We start from the raw sequence: 20,893 nt of genomic DNA, 5'->3' as shown, positions 1-20,893 counted from the left end.
TGTTTTATTTTTTATTTTAGAATCTGTTCTCGCGTCTCTCTAGACTCTCTCTTTTCTCTTCATAACATTATCTTTGTGTTTTTCTTCACTGAAGCAGCCACTTTGGTCCTTCTTTTCTCCCATGTCTCCGTCTCTAATTCACCTTCTGTTTCACGTCTCAGGCCGCCATGATGAGGCCTTGGCGATAGCAGAGCGAGGGCGGACGCGAGCCTTCGCTGATCTGCTGGTGGAACGGCAAAAAGGAAGTCAGCCGACAGCGAGCGCCGACCCATACATCCCAGTCACCGTGGAGAACATCCTGGAGACGGTGAACGGTCAGAGAGCCGTCGTCCTTTATTACTCCCTGGCTGGAGGTTTCCTGTACAGCTGGCTGATAGCACCTGGCACAGGTACACACTCATTTTAGGAAATTTTCACATTCATGCACACAAACTTCAGCACAATGCACAGTCTTAAAATAAACCTAAAAAAGGGAATCAAAGTTTTTCAGGTTTGGTTCAGCTCAGTTTAGTGGAGCTGGCACGCAGAGACAGAGGCTAGAGTCTTCTGGGGATGTTGAAAGGCATCCACAGTTTTTATTTAGCCTCTCTGCAGCAAAACTTGTACCCCATCATGACAAAGTGAAAACTGATTTTTTAGAAATTTTTGCAAATTTATGAAAAATAGAAAAAAGAATAAAGTATTCAGACCCTTTGCAACAACACTTAACATTTATCTCAGGTTCCTCCCATGTCTCTGGATCTTTGCTGAGATATTTCTGCACCTTGATTGGAGTCCACCTATGCTAAATTAAACTGATTGGACATGATTTTGAAAGGCACACACCTATCTATAGAAGGCCTCACAGCTGACAATAATATCAGAGCAAAAACCAAGCCATGAGGTCAAAGGAACTGCAGCAGAGCTCAGAGACAGGATTGTTGAAGGCACAGATCTGAGAAGGACTGCAAAAATGTTCTGCTGCGCTGAAGGTTCTCAGGAGCTCAGTGGCCTCCAGAATTCTCAGATGGAAGATGTTTGGCACAACCAGGACTCTTCCAAGAGCTGGTCCCCCGGCCAAACTGAGCAATCAGGGGAGAAGGGCATTCGTGAGATAGGTGACCAAAAACCTCATGGTGACTCTGGCTTAGCTCCAGAGATCCTGTGTGGAGATGGAACAGAGTTCCAGATGGATAACCAGCACTGCAGCCATCCACTGATATGGGCTTTATGTCAGAGTGGCTAGATGGAAGACTCTCCTCGGGGCAAAACACATAAAAACCTGCTTGGAGTTTGCAAAAAAAAAAAAACAGAACCTGAAGATGTGAGAAACAAGATTCTCTGTTCTGATGAAACCAAGATTGAACTGTTTGGCCTAGTGCTGTTAAGATTAATTGCATTAATCACGATTAACTACGATCCACAGTTAGAGCACTAATTTTTGCTTTTAAATTGCGATTTATTGCATGCTTTGGTTGAGCCACTGCAGCAACTCTCTGCAGCCACAGTGATGTAAAATAAGTCCGGCCACACAGCTTCATGTCCCATTTTAGTTAAAAAAAAAATCACGGACAGCTTATTGGTGTCAAAAATTGCCTGAACCATGTGTTATCAAACATTTGCATTTTTATGGTTCACATTTGTCCATACACCCCGTCAGTACATGAGTTCCTTTTACTGTGGTTCATGTTAAAATCTTCAGTCTACCTAAAAGAGCAGGTCTGTATCAAAACTGAGAGTTAGTTATCCTTCGTTTAAGACTGTGGGAAAATCCAAAATGACACAAAAACAGTATTAAATGCAAAAAGTTGAATTTTAGAATGCAATAAAAAGGGTGCGATTAATTGCACCTATAGCAATCCTGAGATTAATTGTGACTAAAAAATGTACATTTGACAGCCTTAGATCAGCCTCAGTTTTAAACATTATGTCTGGAAGAAACCAGGCATCGCGCATCACCTGCCCAATACCATCCCAACAGTGAAGCATGGTGGTGGCAGCATCATGCTGTGGGGGTGTTGCTCAGCAACAGGGACTGAGAGACTAGACTAGGGAAAGCTGAATGGAGCAAAGTACAGATGTATCCTCAATGAAAACCTGTTCTTCAGCACTCAGGACCTCAGACTGGGCCGAAGGTCCACTTCCCAATACGACAATGACCCTAAGACCTCAGTCAAGACAACACAGGAGTGGCATAGGGACAACTCTGGGAATGTCCTAGAGTGGCCCAGCCAGAGCTCTCACTCGAACCCAAACCCAAACTTCTCCCATCCAACCTGACTGAGGTTGAGAGGATTTGCAAAGAAGAATGGCAGAAAATGTGTCATATTCAAAGAGACTCTATGCTGTAATTGCTGCTGAAGGTGCTTCAACTAAGTACTGAGTAAAGGGTCTGAATACCTCTGTCAGTGTGATATTTTTGTCATGGTGGGGTAAAACATCAACAGGTTGTTCTAATCCTGTGCATATTGGCATTTTGGTAATTTGGGGTGGGTTTTTAGGGTTTTTGAGACTTTGCCTTCATCTTTTAAATATTAAAAATCATGAAAAAGGCTGCGTTGGTTATTGTAAACAAGTTTTGACACCTCGAGGCTTTTAATAGTGGTTTCCCATTAGTGTATGTCCACAAAAGACTTTAACTTGCTTTATTTACCTCCTGTAATGTCACCTAATCCACATGCACAGATCCCTGATCTCTCGTACATCAGCACTTCTACAGATATTTCCTGTCCAGCCAATCACAGAATCCAATGCATTCAGGCATGTTGTCGCCATTTAAGTTGCCCTGAGGCCTGAAAGTCTGAGTCAACAGTGAAACTTGGCCTAAAACAAATCTTCGCCTTGACATTAACCGAGCACACTGATGCCCTCTCAGTAGATTAATCCGTTTATTTTAAGCTCCCTATAATATTTCCTCTCATGATCTAACTGTCATGACATTTACAGACATTTATGCACAAAAGGGAGCAAACCTTTGGATTTAACCCAGCTTTTGACCCTGAAGACCTCATGGCCTTTCCTTCAAAGCCCACGCTCGAGGGATCTTCATGTTTGTAGCCTCTTCACTTCCTCTTTTACCATCCAGCGCTCTCTGAATCAAGGGCTGAAACAAAAATCTCTAAGCTAATAGGGCTGCAGACTTTTAGCCTGGTTAATAATTCACATATCGCCCCAAAATCTGGCCTGCACGCTGAGTTTGGAGTGATTTTGTATGCAGACTGTGTTTTGTATGGCTTCACGGACAGCATTATAATCCTCAGCCCAGTTTCTCCAGTTATCTTAGAGAAACAAACCCAGCACATGATGTGAACAGATTTAATGACGGCCGTCCTGAATAATCCTACAGGTATTGTGAAGTTTAATGAGGTTTACCTGGGAGAGGCCGGAGCGGAGACGTCAGAGTTCCAGGATGGAGGAGGGAGTCCTCAGAGTGGAGGAGGAGTAGGAGGAGGTCCACTGACTCTGGAGCAGTACATCAGCAATGCCAGAGAGGCTCTAGGAGTGGACAGCCACTACAGCAGGTTTGGAGTTTTATTTAAAGATACAGTCAGCTCTGTGAAGTGTTTTTATTTGATTTCTTCATTTGCATCTTTAATTTTGCACTTATTTCAAAGGAAAATAATACAGCACAGAATATTATTTAGTCTACCATGGGTAATGGACATGCAGCACAAAAAAAAGGATGAAAAATTTGGGGAATCAGCTGACTTGCCTTTAAGGGCCTCAGTGAGAATGATAATTGTGAATTTTAGCCAAATATTTCAACAATCATCAGATGGTTTGGCAATTATGGTTCAGAAATGCACACTCCTCTGCAGAACTCTGTTGATTTCCATCATCTGCCCATAACTTCTACTTGTCTGGTTTTGTAGTTTATGGCCAAAACCCACCAGATATAACTTTAGAATGGATTTATAAAACACGGCTGTAGTCTGCGAATCTACTAATTTGTTTGCTCATTTCCAAACCCATCAGTGGCAGTAGCCATGTTGAAAATGTCCTTTTAACCTAACTTTTGGTCAACCTTGTAACACTCAAAAAGGTGGAGGAAAGGCGAGTCATACATCCTGTCATTCAGCATTTGTCACATTCATTACGGGCCGATCAGAAACAAAACACAAGCTTAATAAAAGAGACACACATCCGTCAGCATTGTTCTCCATCAGTGGAATGAGTTGGTAAAGCAAACTCTTGCTGAAGCTGGTCAGGAGAGAAACAGAAATATTTTTTTTCCATCAAAAGAAGTTTCCAGTGCAGCTCTTTGCTCATCTGTTAATAAGAAAATGTCACACAGCTCTGATCAAACTGCAGCTGAAGCTGCATCCATGATGCTTACCTGTAATTTGCACATACTCTGGCTGTGCCATGCTCAGCACTGCAACAGTTGTGATCCAACGAAGGCAAGCAACCATGCATGCTGGAAGAATGTCTATAGTGTGTTTATTGCTATCTGCTTGAAAGAAGAGGGCAGAGATCACTGGAAAACTGCGAGTTCTCACAGGAATAGTATGTCAAAAGTGGATTATTTCACCTGTTGGGGTTGATTTTATTGTTTCAGCAGTGGGTGAGAATGTTTTGAATTTAAAAGGTTAATGTTTGCTTCAAAGGATGTGTGGTTCTATTTAAAATACTGTGGTTGTTCACCTCAAAAGTTAACTTTTTGTGGTACAGTGTTAATTTTGTCGGCTAAAACTATGACTAAAAATATTCGTCCACAGCCTTTTTTTTCCATGATAAAAACTAGACTAAGACTATCAACAATAGATCTGTGATGTCTGAAACTGACAAAAAGTGAGTTTAGTTTATGTCAAGATGAATAAAACTAGACTAAAATGTAATGTAGTTTTCATCAGACATTCAAAATCTGTGATATTTCTCCACTGTGGGTAAATCTGTCATAAAACAATGCATCTGTATCTATTCTGCCTCCCAGCTGTAGAAAGCACAGACCCCAGGTTTGGCAGAGTGCATAGAACACACTACCATGATTTGGTACCAGATTTAGGCAAGAGAATAAATACTTGGACTAAAAGTAAAGACCAAAATGTAAGGACTTTTTATAGAACAAAAAGTAGACTACAACTAAAAAGGGTAGAAATGACTAAAATGGCACTAAAACTAAAAGACATTTCGTTCAAAGACTAAAACTAAAATTAGAAATAGCCGCCAAAATTAACACTGGCGCCATAGTTGCTTGGTGACCTATCGACCTCCTGATGATCTGTTGCTTGTGCAGCAGGATGAGACATAATGTTGGCATAGTCATGATTTACTGCCAGGAGACTGTGCATTGCAATACTGTACTCATTGTTATGGCTGGTTGGATTGATCTGCTCTATGTGGATTGATGCAGTTTGGCAGAGGCCAGCAACGAAAATAGATCTGCAGCATATTGCCAACATGGAAGAGCAGAGTGGCACTTTTGGGATGGGGCTGAACCGGAGCGTTGGCAGAGGAACTGCTCCGATTGTCAAGAGGGAGCATTTTGCTCCTCAGTGCATTTCTCCAGCGGATCGTGCACGGTGTAGCTCTCGTATGTAGAAACTGAAGGTTGCAGTTGCATTAACCACACCACACCTGTAGCTACCACCTGTTTCTTCTTCTCAAATAATGCTGATTGGTCCGTTCGTTCTCAGCTGGGAAAAGTGTTTCAGCTTGAAGCTTTGCTAGATGATTCTGTTTGGTGACAGACATGGAATCTGGATGACCCATCTGCTTACAAAGTTACTGACGTATTGCAGCAAGAACCTGAAGCACAGCTATACAAGACATGGGCAATCAAAGACAAGTCAAACAACTACATACTGACAGTTATGCACTTGAATTTTAATGTTTACTCTTTGTTTTTATTTCTTAGATTATTGGAACATGCAAATCTGCAGAAGTACTGCTGCAGTAATTATACATACAAGCTTAAATTACTGCGTTTTGCTGCAAAAGCATCTTTGACAAGATTTTCTGCAGAAATGAAGGTCATGTTTCTTTATTCAACACAATAAGACATCTTTCTTTATAACAGGGATTTGTTTGGGTCTCTGTGTTTCTCTCTGCTGTAAATCAGCGACAATGCATGCACAACTGCTGTAATACAAAAGCAATGTCTACTGTAAGTCAGTCTATGGATCCAGACAAAAACTCAACAGTTATCTCAGCACTGGCTGTGGTCATGTTTAAGGGCAAGAGTGTTTCTCTTACAGATAAATGTAAAGTTTACTTCCAGGCTAATCATAGCAGAGTAGTTCTTTTAAAAACTTTTCTGTAGTGTAAATGTAATCCTTCAGAAGAGGAGCTCCAATGCAAACGACCTCACAAAGCAGCTTGCTTAGCAGTAGAGGGGATAACTCTTCATCTTTATTCATTAAAACAGAGCAGAGTGAATAAAACAAGAAAGAGGAGCCACATGCTGCCTGTCATCAGTCTTCCTTTTATACCGCTCTCTCCTGCCATATTTCTTTACTCTCAATTATCCTGCCCACAACTGCAGGCCTGGGCTGGCATCATGGACGACTTTGTAAATCACTACCATGTGTGGTGTCAGCAAATGTTCCCCCACACAAACTGCGTCCAAACTTTCTGTGAAAAAACACTCTGCAGTGGTGTTAATGCAGCCTTTGGCGGTGCGGTTGTGTATCTGAGCGAGTGTGCGTTAAAGCCTGGAGCCTCCCTCGTTTATGTGTGACAATTATGACTCCTGCTCATCCACAGCATGAAAAGTATTCGCACATACGCAGCATTAAAACTCTTTCCAAGCCAGCAGCAGAGTTTTACTGCCCTCCAGCATGTATCTAGGCAGAGGAAAGTGCTATTTAAACACAAATCAAACCTCCCAGAGCTGTGAAAACTGCAGCCAGAGAATCCCATAAAAAGCCATAAAATGTAATGGTTTTTCATAATGATGAATTCAGCAGCAACAGTCCAGTACTTAAAGACTGCAGAAGGCTTAAAATGACTCTTAGTTCTCATTTCATAAATCACCACCAGAACACGATGTAGACTCCCCTGTTACATTTAACTTTGACTTTTTTGCATCCTTTTTAAGTCCCAGAGCTAAAAATGTTTACCTAAAGTACTAAGTTGAAGCATCTTTGGCACCAATTAAAGCCTTGAGGCTTTTTGAATATGACCCTACAAGCTTTGCACACCTGGATTAAGGGATTTTCAGCCATTCTTCAGCCAGGTTGGATGTGGGTTGTCTGTGGACAGCCATTTTCAGGTCTCTCCAGAGATGTTAAATCCCCTTAAGTACAGCCTCGAGTCTTTTTTGAATATGATGCAACAAGCTTTGCATGCCTGGATTGGGGTGTTTTTTGCCATTCTGCTTAACAAATCCTGTCAAGGTGGACAGCCATTTTCAGGTCTTTCCAGAGATGTTGAGGCCCCTTAATTAAAGCCTGGAGTCTTTTTGAATATGATGCAACAAGCTTTGCACACCTGGATTTGGGAATTTTTGCCATTCTTCTTTGCAAATCCCTTTAAGCTTCTGTGAGGTTGGATGGGAACCGTCTGTGGACAGCAATTTAAGATCTCTCCAGAGATGTTGAATCCCCTTAATTAGAGCCTTGAGACTTTTTGAATATGGCCAACAAGCTTTGCACACCTGGATGTGGGAATTTTCTGCCATTCTTCTTTGCAAATCCTCTCAAGTAGGAGAGCAGTTTTCTGGTCTCTCCAGGGATGTTGTAGCCCCTTAAATACAGCCTTGAGTCTAGTTGAAAATGATGCAACAAGCTTTGCATACCTGGATGCAGGAAGTTTTTGCCATTCTTTTTTGCAAATTCCTTTGAGCTTCCAGTCAGATTGGATGGGAACCGTCGGTGGACAGCAATTTAAGGTCTCTCCAGAGATGTTGAGGCCCCTTAATTACAGCCTTCAGTCTATTTGAATATGATGAAACAAGTTTTGCACACCTGGATTGGGGAATTTTCTGCCATTCTTCTTTGCAAATCTTGTTATGCTCCAGTGAGGTTAGATGGTACCTGTCTGTAAACAGCAATTTAAGGTCTCTCCAGGGATGTTGAAGGTCTTTTATTACAGCGTGAAGTCTTTTTGAATATGATGAGACAAGCTTTGCACACCTGGATTGAAGAATTTTCTGCCATTCTTACTTGCAAATCCTCTCAAGGAGGAGAGCCACTTTCAGATCTTTGCAGTGATGATGAAGCCTCAATTACAGCCTTTAGTCTCTTTGAATATGATGCAACAAGCTTTGCAGCTTTACCTGGATTGGGGAATTTTCTGCCATTCTTCTTTGCAAATCTTGTTATGCTGCAGTGAGGTTGGATGGTAACCATCTGTAAATCTCAATTTAAGGTCTCTCCAGGGATGTTGTGGACCCTAAATTACAGTCTTGAGTCTTTTTGAATATGATGCGCACCTGGATGTGGGAATTTTCAATAGGGTTCAAGTCACTTCTCTGGCTGGGCCACTCTAGGACTTTCACAGAGTTATCCCTAAGCCACTCTGATGCTTTCTTGGCTGTAGTCTTTGTCTCATTGTCACATTGGAAGGCAGCCCAGTCTGAGGTCCTCTGCACTGCAGATCAGGTTTTTATTGAGGATATCTCTGTACTTTGCTCCATTCAGCTTTCCCTCAACCCTGACCAGTTTCCCAGTCCCTGTTGCTGAGAAACACCCCCACAGCATGATGCTGCCACCACTATGCTTTACTGTTGGGATGATATTGGTCAGGTGATTAGGGGTGCCTGGTTTCCTCTTGACATAATCTTTAGAACTGAGGCCAAACAGTTCAACCTCGGTTTCACGAGACCAGGGAATCTTGTTTCTCACAGTCTGAGTGTCCTTTTGGTACTTTAATTTTGCCCAGGTCAGTGGAGGGCTGCAGTGATGTTTTTCCTTCTGGAAAGATGCAAAACAGCACAAAATCAAACTTGTTTCCAAAAAATAATGACAGAAAGTTTTATCACCTTGCAAACTGTGTGCATTGCACCATTGACCTCAAGGTTGAAACCAACTGGATGCTCAAAGAACTGCAGGTTTTTGCACTTCTGCATTGACTTCCTTTTACAGCAGCTAAAGTTGTCCCCTATTTACAGTTAGAAATAATCCATGTTAAATTTTCCCGTTGATAATAGCCTGCAGTAATGTAATCTGATATTTCTACCATCTATCCTGCAGAGTTTGCTCCAGCAGTGAGACGGAGAGCGAAGCTGGAGATCTGTTGGAACAACAGTTCGAGGAGCTGAACAACAAACTGACGTCAGCCACAGACCCCACAGGATACCTCCGCATGGTGTCCAGGAACAACCTCTTCAACAGGTCTCGTTTCCTTTCTATTTGGTTGATTTTTCACAGATTGATGCTGGCTCTGTCGTCTCTGCCATGTTTGTGTTTCCCTCCTACAGAAGCTGCCAGAGCATGACAAGTCTCTACAGCGCTACAGTCTCTCCGGCAAAGGACGGCTTATCCTCTCCTCATTGTCGACCGAGTAACATCAGCAAACCTCCTTTACGAGCGCTTTACGACTTACTCATTGCACCAATGGAAGGGGTATGTTTTTCTGGGAAGTCTGCGTATTTACATGTTCTTTTTGAGCTTATTTAACTTGTCTTATTTCCTCTCCTCAGGGTCTGATGCACAGCAGCGGACCGGTGGGCAGACACAGACAGCTTGTCCTGGTCCTTGAGGGAGAATTGTACCTGATCCCATTTGCCTTGCTCAAAGGCAGCTCTTCTAATGAATACCTTTATGAGAGGTTCAGTCTCATCTCTGTACCTTCTTTAGCTAGCCTGGGGGCCACAATCAAGGTATGCAAGTTGCATGCTTGGATTTTAGTCATCTTAAACACTGTTTCCAGTCTGTTTCATGACTGATAATTGATATTTGTGCATTATTTTATACTCTTTTTAGCTTGTCTAACATTCCCTATTAATAGTGTTTTATTTTTGTTGTGCTGGTTCTGGTAGGTAGTGTTTGGAGACCTTTAAATCTGTTTTTTTTTTTTTTTTTGCATATTTATAAATCAGACAGAGAAAAAACTGTAAAGCGCTAGAGAAAATGCTACTGTAGGTTACTTCAGCTGGCAGTTAAACATGATGTAATGGCTGCTAATCCGTGTGTACACTCAAAGTGGTTTTTGTCAAGAATGGTGAATCCAGCTAGTGTACTGGCACATGTCAACACATGTGTGTCACTTGACAGCCAAGGTCAAGCTTGACGGAATCTCTTTTGTCCAGGCCTTGTCACTCCTGGTGGTACGCCTAAGACTGCTGATGGTTTTTGGGCCCTTGAGGCATCCACAGCAAGACCAGGGGCTTGTGGCTACCCTACGAACCACCTGGACAGTGCAGAAGCTGTGCTTACTCACCATATCCACCCCTTACTCCATGCTAAATGTGTGGACTTTTTAAACAGACTATTTTCCCATGTCCATGGTGAAATGCAAATACATTCAGAGTGTAACAGGGGTTGTGTCAATCCTCCTTCCTGTCTGATTGTGCCCATATCTACGCCTTACTTTAGCCTCAGTTTTTGGCTGAAACATGCCTTAAAGTTCTGCACGGTACTGTATATAAGATACCAGAGGTCATTCTCCACTCTCATGTAGATATTTCTGTGCAAAAATTCTACAAATAGTAGCTCAAAATGAAGGAAACCTACAATGGACAGTATTTTTCTTGTGCAGCAGTCATTTTGCATTCACAACATACAGGTCTCAGATTTAGATTATAGGTGCAAAAACACAGTAATTCTAGAAGCACGCTGTCTGTAAAGCTAGAATTTTTCACAAATGCATGCATAAAAAAGTATTTTTAATATTTCTGAACCACAAATGCATTGAAAATTCCAGTAAATATCTGCATTTGAAATGTAATCTCATACATGTTGACCCCACAGCCTCATCCTCGCCGTGGTGGCCCTTTTCATTGCTCAGATGGAGGTTCAGTGGCTGCTGTGATTGGAGCTCCTCGCCTGCCGTCGTCTGTGATGGACCGCTGGCTTTGGGGTCCCTTACCTTCAGCCCAGGAGGAAACATTATGGCTGGGAGATCAGCTAGGGTGTCATCCTTTAACTGGAGCAAACGCCACAAAAGAGCGCGTTCTAGCCGCTCTGAGTCAGGCCGAGTGCGTCCACTTTGCCACTCATATTTCCTGGAAACTCGCCGCTTTGGTCCTCGCACCCAGCCAGGAGCACGCGGGAGGAGGAAGAAGCAGAGAGAAGTCACCGTGTGGGGCGTCGAATTCAGGAGAGGCTGGAGGTCAAAACGGGAAAATGAGAGGTTCATTTTCAAAGAGTCACAGCAGCCCAGAGAGACTCCGAGAAGCAGACGAAACCAGCGACGATGGAGAGAGTGTGTGTGACGTTGAGAGTGTGTGTGACAGTCCTCCTCTTCATGACTTCCTCCTCACTGCTGCAGACATCCTGGACCTCTGCTTGAACGTCAAACTGGTGGTTCTGAGGTACAAATCTGTGCACGATTTTAAAAAACCCTCTCTGATTTGATTTGCCCACCTGATCTGTGACTCCTCCCACCCTCAGGTTGTACCCAGAGTCGAGCGGTAAGGTGTCAGCTGATGGGGTGGTGGGTCTGACTCGAGCCTTCCTTGCTGCTGGGGTCCACTGTGTTTGTGTCTCTCTGTGGCCTGTGCCGATAGCTGCCTCCAAACTGTTCACACACACCTTCTACACGGCGCTGCTCAACGGCACTAAAGCCAGCGTTGCTCTGACTGAGGCCATGAAAACGCTGCAGAGCAGCAAACACTTCTCACACCCCTCTAACTGGGCCGGTGAGTGAAGCCTAAACCTAAAATATCAAGTATTTTTAATATTTCTTTCTTTTTACCTCTTCTCACAAAGAATCCTGCAGCAGAGAGGAGTTCAAACTGAGTCCAGCGTTTCTCCTGAAAGTTTAATGAAGCATTGAGAAAGATGATCTGATGTAATCAAATGTTAAATGTGTTAAATATCTCGGAGCGTGTTTTCCTTCAGGTTACATGCTCATTGGCAGCGATGTGAAGCTGAACAGCCCCATGTCTCTGGTTGGTCAGGCTCTGTCAGAGATCCTTCAGTACCCAGAGAGAGCCAGAGACGCCCTGAGAGTGCTGCTACACCTGGTGAGACACATGCACACCTAGAAAGTTATTCACAGTGTCAGTGCTGCAAGCTGCTATTTGAGTCATCTTTACAGAGAGTGGACCCATTTTTTGGGGGGCCTTTTCATGCCTTTATTTGACAGTGGAAAGACTTGGAAATGGGACAAGAGTGGGGAGAGACGTGCAGCAAAGGGTCACAGGCCAGATTTGAACCTGGGCCGCCCGTGTACATGGGTTGCACCTTAGACCACTGGGCTATCTGCACGCTTGTGGACCTATAATTTAATTGGAATTAATTTAGCATGCATCTGGAGCCTTATGAACATTATAATCAGCAGTATTAGTATGGAAAGCATACTTTGCAGTAACACTTATTAAGGATTAATGGAAAAGTGTCAAGGGCTGCATGGTGGTGCAGGGGTTAGCGCTGTTTCCTTACAGCAAGAACGTTCCTGGTTCGCTTTCTGGGCGGAGTTTGCATGTTCTCCCCGTGCATGCATGGGTTCTCTCCGGGTACTCTGGCTTCCTCACACCACCAAAAACTCATTACATTAGTTGGTGATTCTAAATAGGCCGTAGGTGTGAATGTGAGCGTGCCTGGCTGTCTGTCTCTATATGTCAGCCCTGCGATTGACTGGTGACCAGTCCAGGGTGTATCCCGCCTCTCACCCAATGACAGCTGGGATAGGCCCCAGGCCCTCCCACGACTCCCAATGGGATAAGCGGTATCGAAAATGGATGGATGCATGGATAGGGCAATCTGCATTAAAGGACACATATTTTACCCCTTTAAGACAAGTGTATATTGTTCTCAGAGGTCCCCAAAACATGCCTCTTATAAGGTTTATTCACTGAAAAATACAAATATTTTTTAGTGGACTATTATGGCAAAATTAGTGAGAAAAGCTGTTAAAAACAGTGAAGCTGTCTACCATGTCTTTGCTTTGAGGTTTCCATGAAGCATTCTGAAATATGTCACAGTGCTTAGTGACATTAAAGTAAAGGTGCCAGAACATGTGTGATTTAGTACATTAATCCTGTGGAGGTGGGTGGAGCATCAGGTTGCATTTTATGTATGATTCAGTGAGGCCTTTGAAAAAAATATTAAAGGATATAAAGTTATTTTTCTCTCTGCAGGTTGAGAAATCTTTGCAGCGTATTCAGAGCGGTCAGTGTAACCCGATGTACACGTCACAGCAAAGCGTGGAGAACAAGGTCTGTGTGCTCGCATCTCTCTCTGCCTTTAAATGTCATCCTCCGTGTCCTCTCTGCTCACATCCATGCCTCTTCTTCTCTGGGTTTAAGGTCGGCGGGGTGCCTGGGTGGCAGGCTCTCTTGTCTGCTGTGGGTTTCCGGTTAGATTTCACCGGTAGCGGCGCCGGTCTTCCAGCGGCGGTTTTCTTCCCAACGTCAGACCCCGGTGATCGTCTGCAACAGTGCAGCACCACTCTGCAGTCTCTGCTTGGTACCACAGCTCCTACATTATTAAAAATGATACAGGAACAACCTGTTCGGTCTCAGTCATGCAACTTTATTTATCACATATTACCCCCCTTTTTAAGCTAAAAAACTTGCTTATCCTTCAGGTCTGACTCCAGCTGCTCTGCAGGCTCTCTGTAAACTGGTCACAGCGTCTGAAGCAGGAGAGCAGCTCATCCATAAGGTACTGACATGTTCTGTGGTGTTGTGGTGACAGTCATTTATGCCAGTGGTGGAGGAGGAAATCAGATGCATTACTTGATTTAAAATTCCACATAACTGTAAATATACTCAAATATTCCAATTAAAGATCCTGAATTAAAAGGTAAAAGTACAGCACCAAGTTTCATACATAATGGAAACATAACATGGGGCTAAAAGTGGCATTTTTGGAGATTTCAGATATTATTACAACAAATTTGAACTCTTCTGAAGTAATTAGGATCAGTTTTATCAGCCACAAATGTGTACAAGGAATTTGGCTTTGCTGGACTTTCCAAAACTGTGATATAGAAATGCACATGAAACAATAATCATCTGTGATTATAAACTGCAGTTGCATATTAAATTTATAGGAGTAAAAACACAGTTTTTCTATCTGTAATTGTGTAGACCTGAAGTATAAAGTTGCATAAAAAATGAAGTTCAACCAGTTAGTTATACTTGACTTGTACTAATAAAACTACACTAGTAAATACTGTATGTACTTTTCACCACTGGGTGTATGATTGCATCTCTATATCTGAATGATGCATGTGTGTTTTTTCCCCTTTGATTGCTGTGCAAATCTGACATGTTTCCGAGATGATCACCTGTGGTTACACCTTACCCTCTACATCTCCTTAATGCATCAAAAACATCTCAAATGACATGAAATGAATTCTTCAGAATCATTAAAAACAAACTCAGCTATTCATCTTATACAGCCTGTTACCCTGCAGAGCTAGGATCACTCACAATTAACACACCATCTAAGATCCTCCATAACAAGCATCATCAGCTATCGTCATTCATGCATGCCTTTGTGCAGTGACTCAAACAAAAAACACTGAAACACAACACTAAAATCCTTTTTCTTTCCTCTCAAACCCACCTCACAAAGGCGGTTAAAAGCATGGTGGGAATGGTAAGTTTTTTAACTAAGACGTTTTCTGATTTGAACTCGACCGGTCAAAGTGTGCACAAGAAGCTAAAAACACAAAGTTTTTATAAGAAAAGGCTTTGTGATGTGGGTGATTCCTCAGTCTTTCTTAAATGAGAAATGTAAAGTAAATTCCCTCTTCTTTTTCTTCTTCCTCTGAACCTTTATCACCCTCCTTCTCTTCAAAGCTCCATCAGGTCCTGGTTCAGTTACAGTCCAGCGAGAAGGAGCAGGACTTTTCTCTGGCCCCCATTCAGGTGTCGATTAGCGTTCAGCTCTGGAGACTTCCAGGCTGCCACGAGTTCCTCGCTGCACTTGGTGAGTAACAGACAAAGCTTTGGCTTTCAGGGTGTAACTTTCTGCTAAAGACCAGTTCAAATTAAACAAGGGATTATTAGACTACAAATCATAATAAATGATACATTTTTTGCACTTTTTATGCCTTTATTGACAGAGGAACGTGGATAGAGTTGGAAACAGAGATGAGAGAGTGGGGGAAAGACATGCTAGAACGTGGCCATAGGCCCGACTTGAACCCAGGTCGCCCACGTACATGGAATGCACCATAAAACACTAGGCTGTGCCATGCTAGGCACCAAATTATGAATGAAATTGGACTGATATCATTGTGTTGCTATAGATTTGGATAAAATGCCTGTTAGTAGGGCCCTAACACTGACCTCAGAGCGAGGACCCTATTGTATCTATAGGTCTTAACATGCATCAAAAGTCCAAAAAACCTTCCAGAAAATTCTCAGTTCGTATGGAAATGTTCGTATTTAGTTGGAATCATACAATTCCATTGCACAAGGCCCAAACGTGAGATAAAGGACTGGGTAAGAGCTACATGGCAACAGGAAGTGGCAGAACAGAGCAATATCTTTATTTCTATTGCTAATTTGAATATATTTAACTCAGAGCTTGATAGAAAAACCTAGATATTTGTCAAAAACACTGACCAATCTTATTAAAGGATGCCCTACTGACTATGGTGAGCATTTAGATATCTCACCAGTTTGACAGGAAGTTGGCCTAATTCTGATATGAAACATCTGATTGGCTTAAAACTCCACTTGTATGATCAGGATCAGGTCCTGTACACATGTAAAGGTTTAATTATGGTTTTGCTTTAGCACCACTTTCTGTAAGATTCTGAATCCTGGACTATCTGTCACAGCGGCAACAATGTGTTTTGCTTTAGGACAAGAAGGCTCTTTGTTTCTACCATTGTCAAAGGGAGTTCCACAAGGCTCAATACTGGGTCCTGTTTTATTTACATTACATATCAACAACATTACATCTGCTATTACAAATTGTAACATTCACCTTTATGCCAACGACACAGTATTGTATTGCTTCACTACACCACACATTCAGCCATTGAAATCCTTCAGCAAGACTTTAATCAAACAAACTCTGTGTAAATTGAAACTGGTTCTTAACCCAAACAAATCCAAATTCATGTTATTCTCAAAAACAGGGCCATTCCTGACAACCATAACTTTCATATCACCACTTGGTGTCTTGCTTGACCAAAAATTCTAATTTAAATTCCACATTTATAAACTTGCCAACAAACTATTACAGTAAATTGGATTCCTCTGCAGAAACAAATCTCACTTCCCAATGCTCAGCTGAAAAATAATTTAAGCTGTCTTTTTATCTGTCCTAGACTTGACAGGAATGCCTCTGCCTCCGCTCTGGCCCCCCTAAATTCCATTTATCATTCAACCCTCAGATTTATTACTGGTGACAGTTACTCTACTCATCACTGCATTTTATATGAAAAAGTGGGCAGGGCACCCAAAACTGTAAGGTGTGATAGACATTGTTTTGTATTTATCTGTAAAGCCTTGATTTGCAATTTGCCATCATACCTCACATCTTTGTTAAGTCAATCTTACAATCAGTACTCAACAAAATCTAGTGACTGGCTGATGCTAAAAATCCCAAGGACAAACATTTCATTTGGAAAACCACTTTAAGCTTTTCTGCTGTATTCACATGGAAGACTTAACAATGAAATTTCAAACAGCAAACATTTATTCACATGGGTCAATTCAAAACCATGATCTTAGATTATTCTGCCTTTAAGTGTGACTGTCTTTTACCTTGAACTTTGAATAACTTTGTACCCTCGACATCATTGAAAATGAGAGCATGCTCTCAGTTATTCCTTGAGATTTAAATAAAGGTTGAATGAATGAAAAGATGCTAGTAGTTCCTCTTAGATTATACATCCCATTTTCTTTGTATTTTACACAATAAATATGAGTCTTGACACCTCTACATATCAGCATCTTTCTTTGTAATAATGCCACCTGCTGCTGAAAGGGAATACTACCTCATATACAAAGTACAATGTGTCATTAAATTGAATTGAATTCACATCCAAGGAGGATCTACATGGTCCCAGCATTGCATGGATCACCCACTTATTCCCACACAGCTGTAGCTGTCGCACACTGGACATGCACCAAGGCGCAAGGGCTAAAAACTAGTCTACAGTGGAAATAAAGAAGTTTAAACTCTTTCACAAGACCAACATTTGAGTAACTTTTAATATACTCTTTCTTCTCTTAGGTTTTGACCTGTGTGAGGTCGGTCAGGAGGAAGTCGTACTAAAAACTGGAAAACAGGCGAGCAGACGCATCATGCACTTTGCTCTTCAGTCTCTTCTGGCTCTCTTTGGTGAGAATAAAGCAGAACTTTAAGGATAAACATCAAAATCTTGTTTATTACTCCATTGTAACACTCATTGTGCCTGTTTCAGACTCCACAGAGCTTCCTAAGCGTCTGAGCATGGACAGCTCGTCGTCCCTGGAGTCTCTGTCGTCCTCCCAGTCCACCTCCCAGCCTCACTCCTTACCCCTCTCCTTCAGCGGTTACCCCCCTCAGCCCTCCTTCTTACCCCCCGTCTGTCCCGACAACCTCTCCTGTGACGCCATCTCCGTCTACAGCCTCAGCTCCCTCGCCTCCTCCCTCAGCTTCCTGTCCCGACCCGAGCCCGCAGGAAGTGACATCATCAGCCAGCGCTCGCATCAACAGGACCTGGACAGATCTCGAGGAGGAGGGGGTCTGTACTCCTCACATCGGAACTCGGGAGGTCTGCAGAGGGGTCGGCTGACCAGTCAGGGAGGAGGAGGAGGAGGAGGAGGAGGAGGGGAGGATGAGGAGTACGAGGGTTACTCCATCATCAGCAGCGAGCCGTTAGGACGAGGAAGGAGGGACTGTGACACGCTGCCGCTGCCTGCAGGACACAGACAGGGCAGAGGGGGTGCTGGGAGAGGGGCTGCAGGGGGTCATGGGTACCCTATTACAACGTCATCCAAGGGGAGCGTCAGCACGCCTACATCACCAATAAAAGCTCCGCCTCCACTGCCTCAAAAACCTGCGAGTCCCAGAGACAGGCAGCAGATGTGAGTCTAGCATCACTGGTTTGGTCAGAAATGAGAGCCTCAAGTGGTTATGCAATGGATGCAAAACACACCCTGGATGAAAATTCCTGGGTTTACTTGACTTGAAAATAAAACTTTTTGGTGATTGTTTAAAAAAAACTTTGTCTTTGATTTTCCTCCAGCTCATCTCCTTCAAGGACGGGGAAAGGGAAGGTTAGCAGCTCGGAGTCAGACCAGTCGAGCACAGAGACAGACAGCACGGTGAAATCCCAGGAGGAGAGGACGGTGCCGGTGGGACAGCTGGACCCACAGGAGCTGGCCCAGAAGATCCTGGAGGAGACGCAGAGCCACATGCACGCCGTGGAGAGCCTTCAGAAAGCAAACATCAGAGGGACGACACAGAGAGGAGGCGAGAGAGAGGAGGCGCAGGCAAGGCAGACTTCTCTTTCTACCCCCACAACGCCGACTCTCACTGGAGGAGCGCGGGGGTTTCAGCCCTCTGAGACCAGCGCCTTCAGTAGACCTCCCAGCAGGGCGAGTTTAAAGGCTTCCTCCTCCCCTCTCTCCCTCTCTGGACATCTTTCACCCCTCTCTCCTTCTGTTTCAACACCTCCTCCCACCCGACCCAAACCTCCATCCCGCTCCTCATCTCTACAGAAAATCAGCTCCGGGTACACGAGCCCGGCTCATTCCTCTCCGTCTTTATCAGTCTCTGTGAGAAAAATGGATTCACCTTTCTACACAGGTTCCCCAGATGTGCACGCCCACGCTTCAGTCAAACTAAAACAACCCCCTTCACCTTTCACCGCCCACTCTCCTGCTGACACCGCCCCCTCCCCAGCCCTCTCCTACTCCTCTGCAGGATCCGTTTCTGCCTCCTCCAGCCCTGCAAACACCCCCGAACTGAACCAAAACAAACCGGATAGTAAGGTCCAGACTGTTCATAACTTAAAGACATTCTGGGCCAACGCCAGTCAGAAACACGAGGGGCCCTGTCCCGCCAGTTTACTCCGAGGTGAGAATAAAAAAATGAGTACAGTTCAGAAAGATGTTTTAGGTTTGCTGAATCTCTCACCTCGACACAAGTCTGCCAGCAGAGACGAGGAGGAATCGAAGGAGAACAACACTGGTGAGAAGGCGAACGGTCACCACAATCTGGAGGCTAAACCTCCTCCGCCTCCTCCCTCTACTAAACCCACAAACTCCAAAGGAAGTATTAAACTTCCCTCTGGGAACGGCTACAAGTTTCACTCTCCTGGACATTTTTTCCCTTCATCTAAATGTTGAGAGTGTGGATATTTACTGCAGAATCATAGTCTTTATATAAGAAGTGGTTCCAGCTACCATAACGTCACCCACTAGAGCCGGGGTGACAGACTCAATCACAGCAGGGGCTGGATTCTGAATTTGGGTCTAACCTGGGGGCCTAACAGGGTCAACATTTCCCATAAACTGTCAACCTCATCTTCACCAGTATGGAATTATAGGGAGAAGACTTAACATTGATGATAATTGATATTGAGACTAAAAAAAAAGTCCAAAATGTAAAAAATCGTGACTTTTAACAATTAAAATACTAGATGAAATTGAAAAATCATGAGCTCTAAATGTCAAAATATGAGATTATATTCAGAATCATGACTTTAAAAGGTCAAAAAATAAGATAAAATGTTAAATTTTGAATGGATGTGTCAATATTTGGGATTAAAAATCAAAGTTAGGAGTTAAAAAGGTAAAAAAAAATAGAAGAAAAAACTAAATAATGAGTTAAAAAGGTGAAAAAGGGGATAGAGTTCAAAGTCTCAGCATCTGAAATGTTTATGTTCTATTGTGGATAAAATATGAGTTTATGAGATTTGACAGTCATTGCATTCTGTATATATTTACATTTTACACAGCACCCCAACTTTTTTGGAATTGGGGTTGTTTACCAGCCAGTCACATGGCTGCAATCAATACATTTAGGGAAGTAGACATGGTGAAAATAATGTGCTTAAATTCAAACTGAGCATAACAATTTAATGATTTATTTAATCGGTTATGGGTGTATTTGACAAACTGCTGTTCTGGTATCTTTTACGCCATCACAACCATCTCTAGAGTTTTCAGGGAAAAGGAGGAAATATCCCGTGAGCGCCAGTTCTCTAAAATGCTAGTTGGTGGCCGAGATCAGAGGAGAAAAACAAACTGGTTCAATCTGATTGAAAGGCAACAACTCAGATAATCACCCATCATAACTGAGGAAGAGCATCTCTGAATGCACAACACACAAACCCTGAAGCAGTTGGGTTACAGCAGCAGAAAACCAAACAGATCAGAGGATAAGAACAGATGAGAACAGCGAACTGGGGCTACAGTTCACTGGGACTCACTGAAGGTCGACAGTGGATGATTGGAAAACATTGCCCAGTTTGATAAGTCTTGATTTCTGCTGCAACAATCTTACATTGGTGTAAACTGAGTATGGCTTGGTCTAAGCCACTACAATCACCTTTCCTCCCCATTCTGATGCTCGGTTTGAGCTTCAGCACACCGTCCTGACCATGTCTGCACGCCTGAATGCACTGGTTGCTGCCATGTGATTGGCTGATTTGATACTTGCATTGTTGAGCAGTTGTTCAGGTGTACCTAATGAAGTGACCAGCTGGTTTATGCCTGTAGACATTAGTCAGAGATAACCTGATGTCATTCAGCAGACCAATCAGAAGGATAAACTAGACTTGAGTCACTTGCTAATGTTATGTTATAAATTAGGCTTCTGTGTTAAAATCCTTTTTCAAGGAATTCACAATCAATCTTCTTTTTAGTCAGTGAAGTCTCCCCCTGCTGGCCATTACAGAGCACACA

General features: G+C 43.1%; 1 protein-coding gene across 2 annotated transcripts in view; it reads left to right on the top strand.

The window, feature by feature from the left end:
* Positions 1-19,686, top strand: part of ttc28 (tetratricopeptide repeat domain 28) — a 192,892-nt gene extending 173,206 nt beyond the window's left edge. For both annotated transcript variants that reach the window (XM_041810875.1, XM_041810876.1), the window contains 15 exons: positions 162-389; positions 3,326-3,500; positions 9,114-9,254; positions 9,341-9,485; positions 9,563-9,742; positions 10,833-11,395; positions 11,475-11,722; positions 11,925-12,049; positions 13,166-13,243; positions 13,334-13,493; positions 13,615-13,691; positions 14,837-14,966; positions 17,232-17,339; positions 17,422-18,067; positions 18,229-19,686. In XM_041810875.1, coding sequence (XP_041666809.1) covers positions 162-389; positions 3,326-3,500; positions 9,114-9,254; positions 9,341-9,485; positions 9,563-9,742; positions 10,833-11,395; positions 11,475-11,722; positions 11,925-12,049; positions 13,166-13,243; positions 13,334-13,493; positions 13,615-13,691; positions 14,837-14,966; positions 17,232-17,339; positions 17,422-18,067; positions 18,229-19,333 — 4,109 coding nt within the window. In that variant the 3' untranslated portion in view covers positions 19,334-19,686. The remainder of the gene's footprint in view (positions 1-161; positions 390-3,325; positions 3,501-9,113; positions 9,255-9,340; positions 9,486-9,562; positions 9,743-10,832; positions 11,396-11,474; positions 11,723-11,924; positions 12,050-13,165; positions 13,244-13,333; positions 13,494-13,614; positions 13,692-14,836; positions 14,967-17,231; positions 17,340-17,421; positions 18,068-18,228) is intronic.
* Positions 19,687-20,893: the final 1,207 nt, after the last annotated feature.

This window comes from Cheilinus undulatus, linkage group 17 (assembly GCF_018320785.1).
Source record: "Cheilinus undulatus linkage group 17, ASM1832078v1, whole genome shotgun sequence".
NCBI classification, from domain to species: domain Eukaryota; kingdom Metazoa; phylum Chordata; class Actinopteri; order Labriformes; family Labridae; genus Cheilinus; species Cheilinus undulatus.
Note: the sequence above shows the minus strand (reverse complement) of the source record. Positions and strands in the feature narration are given on the sequence as shown.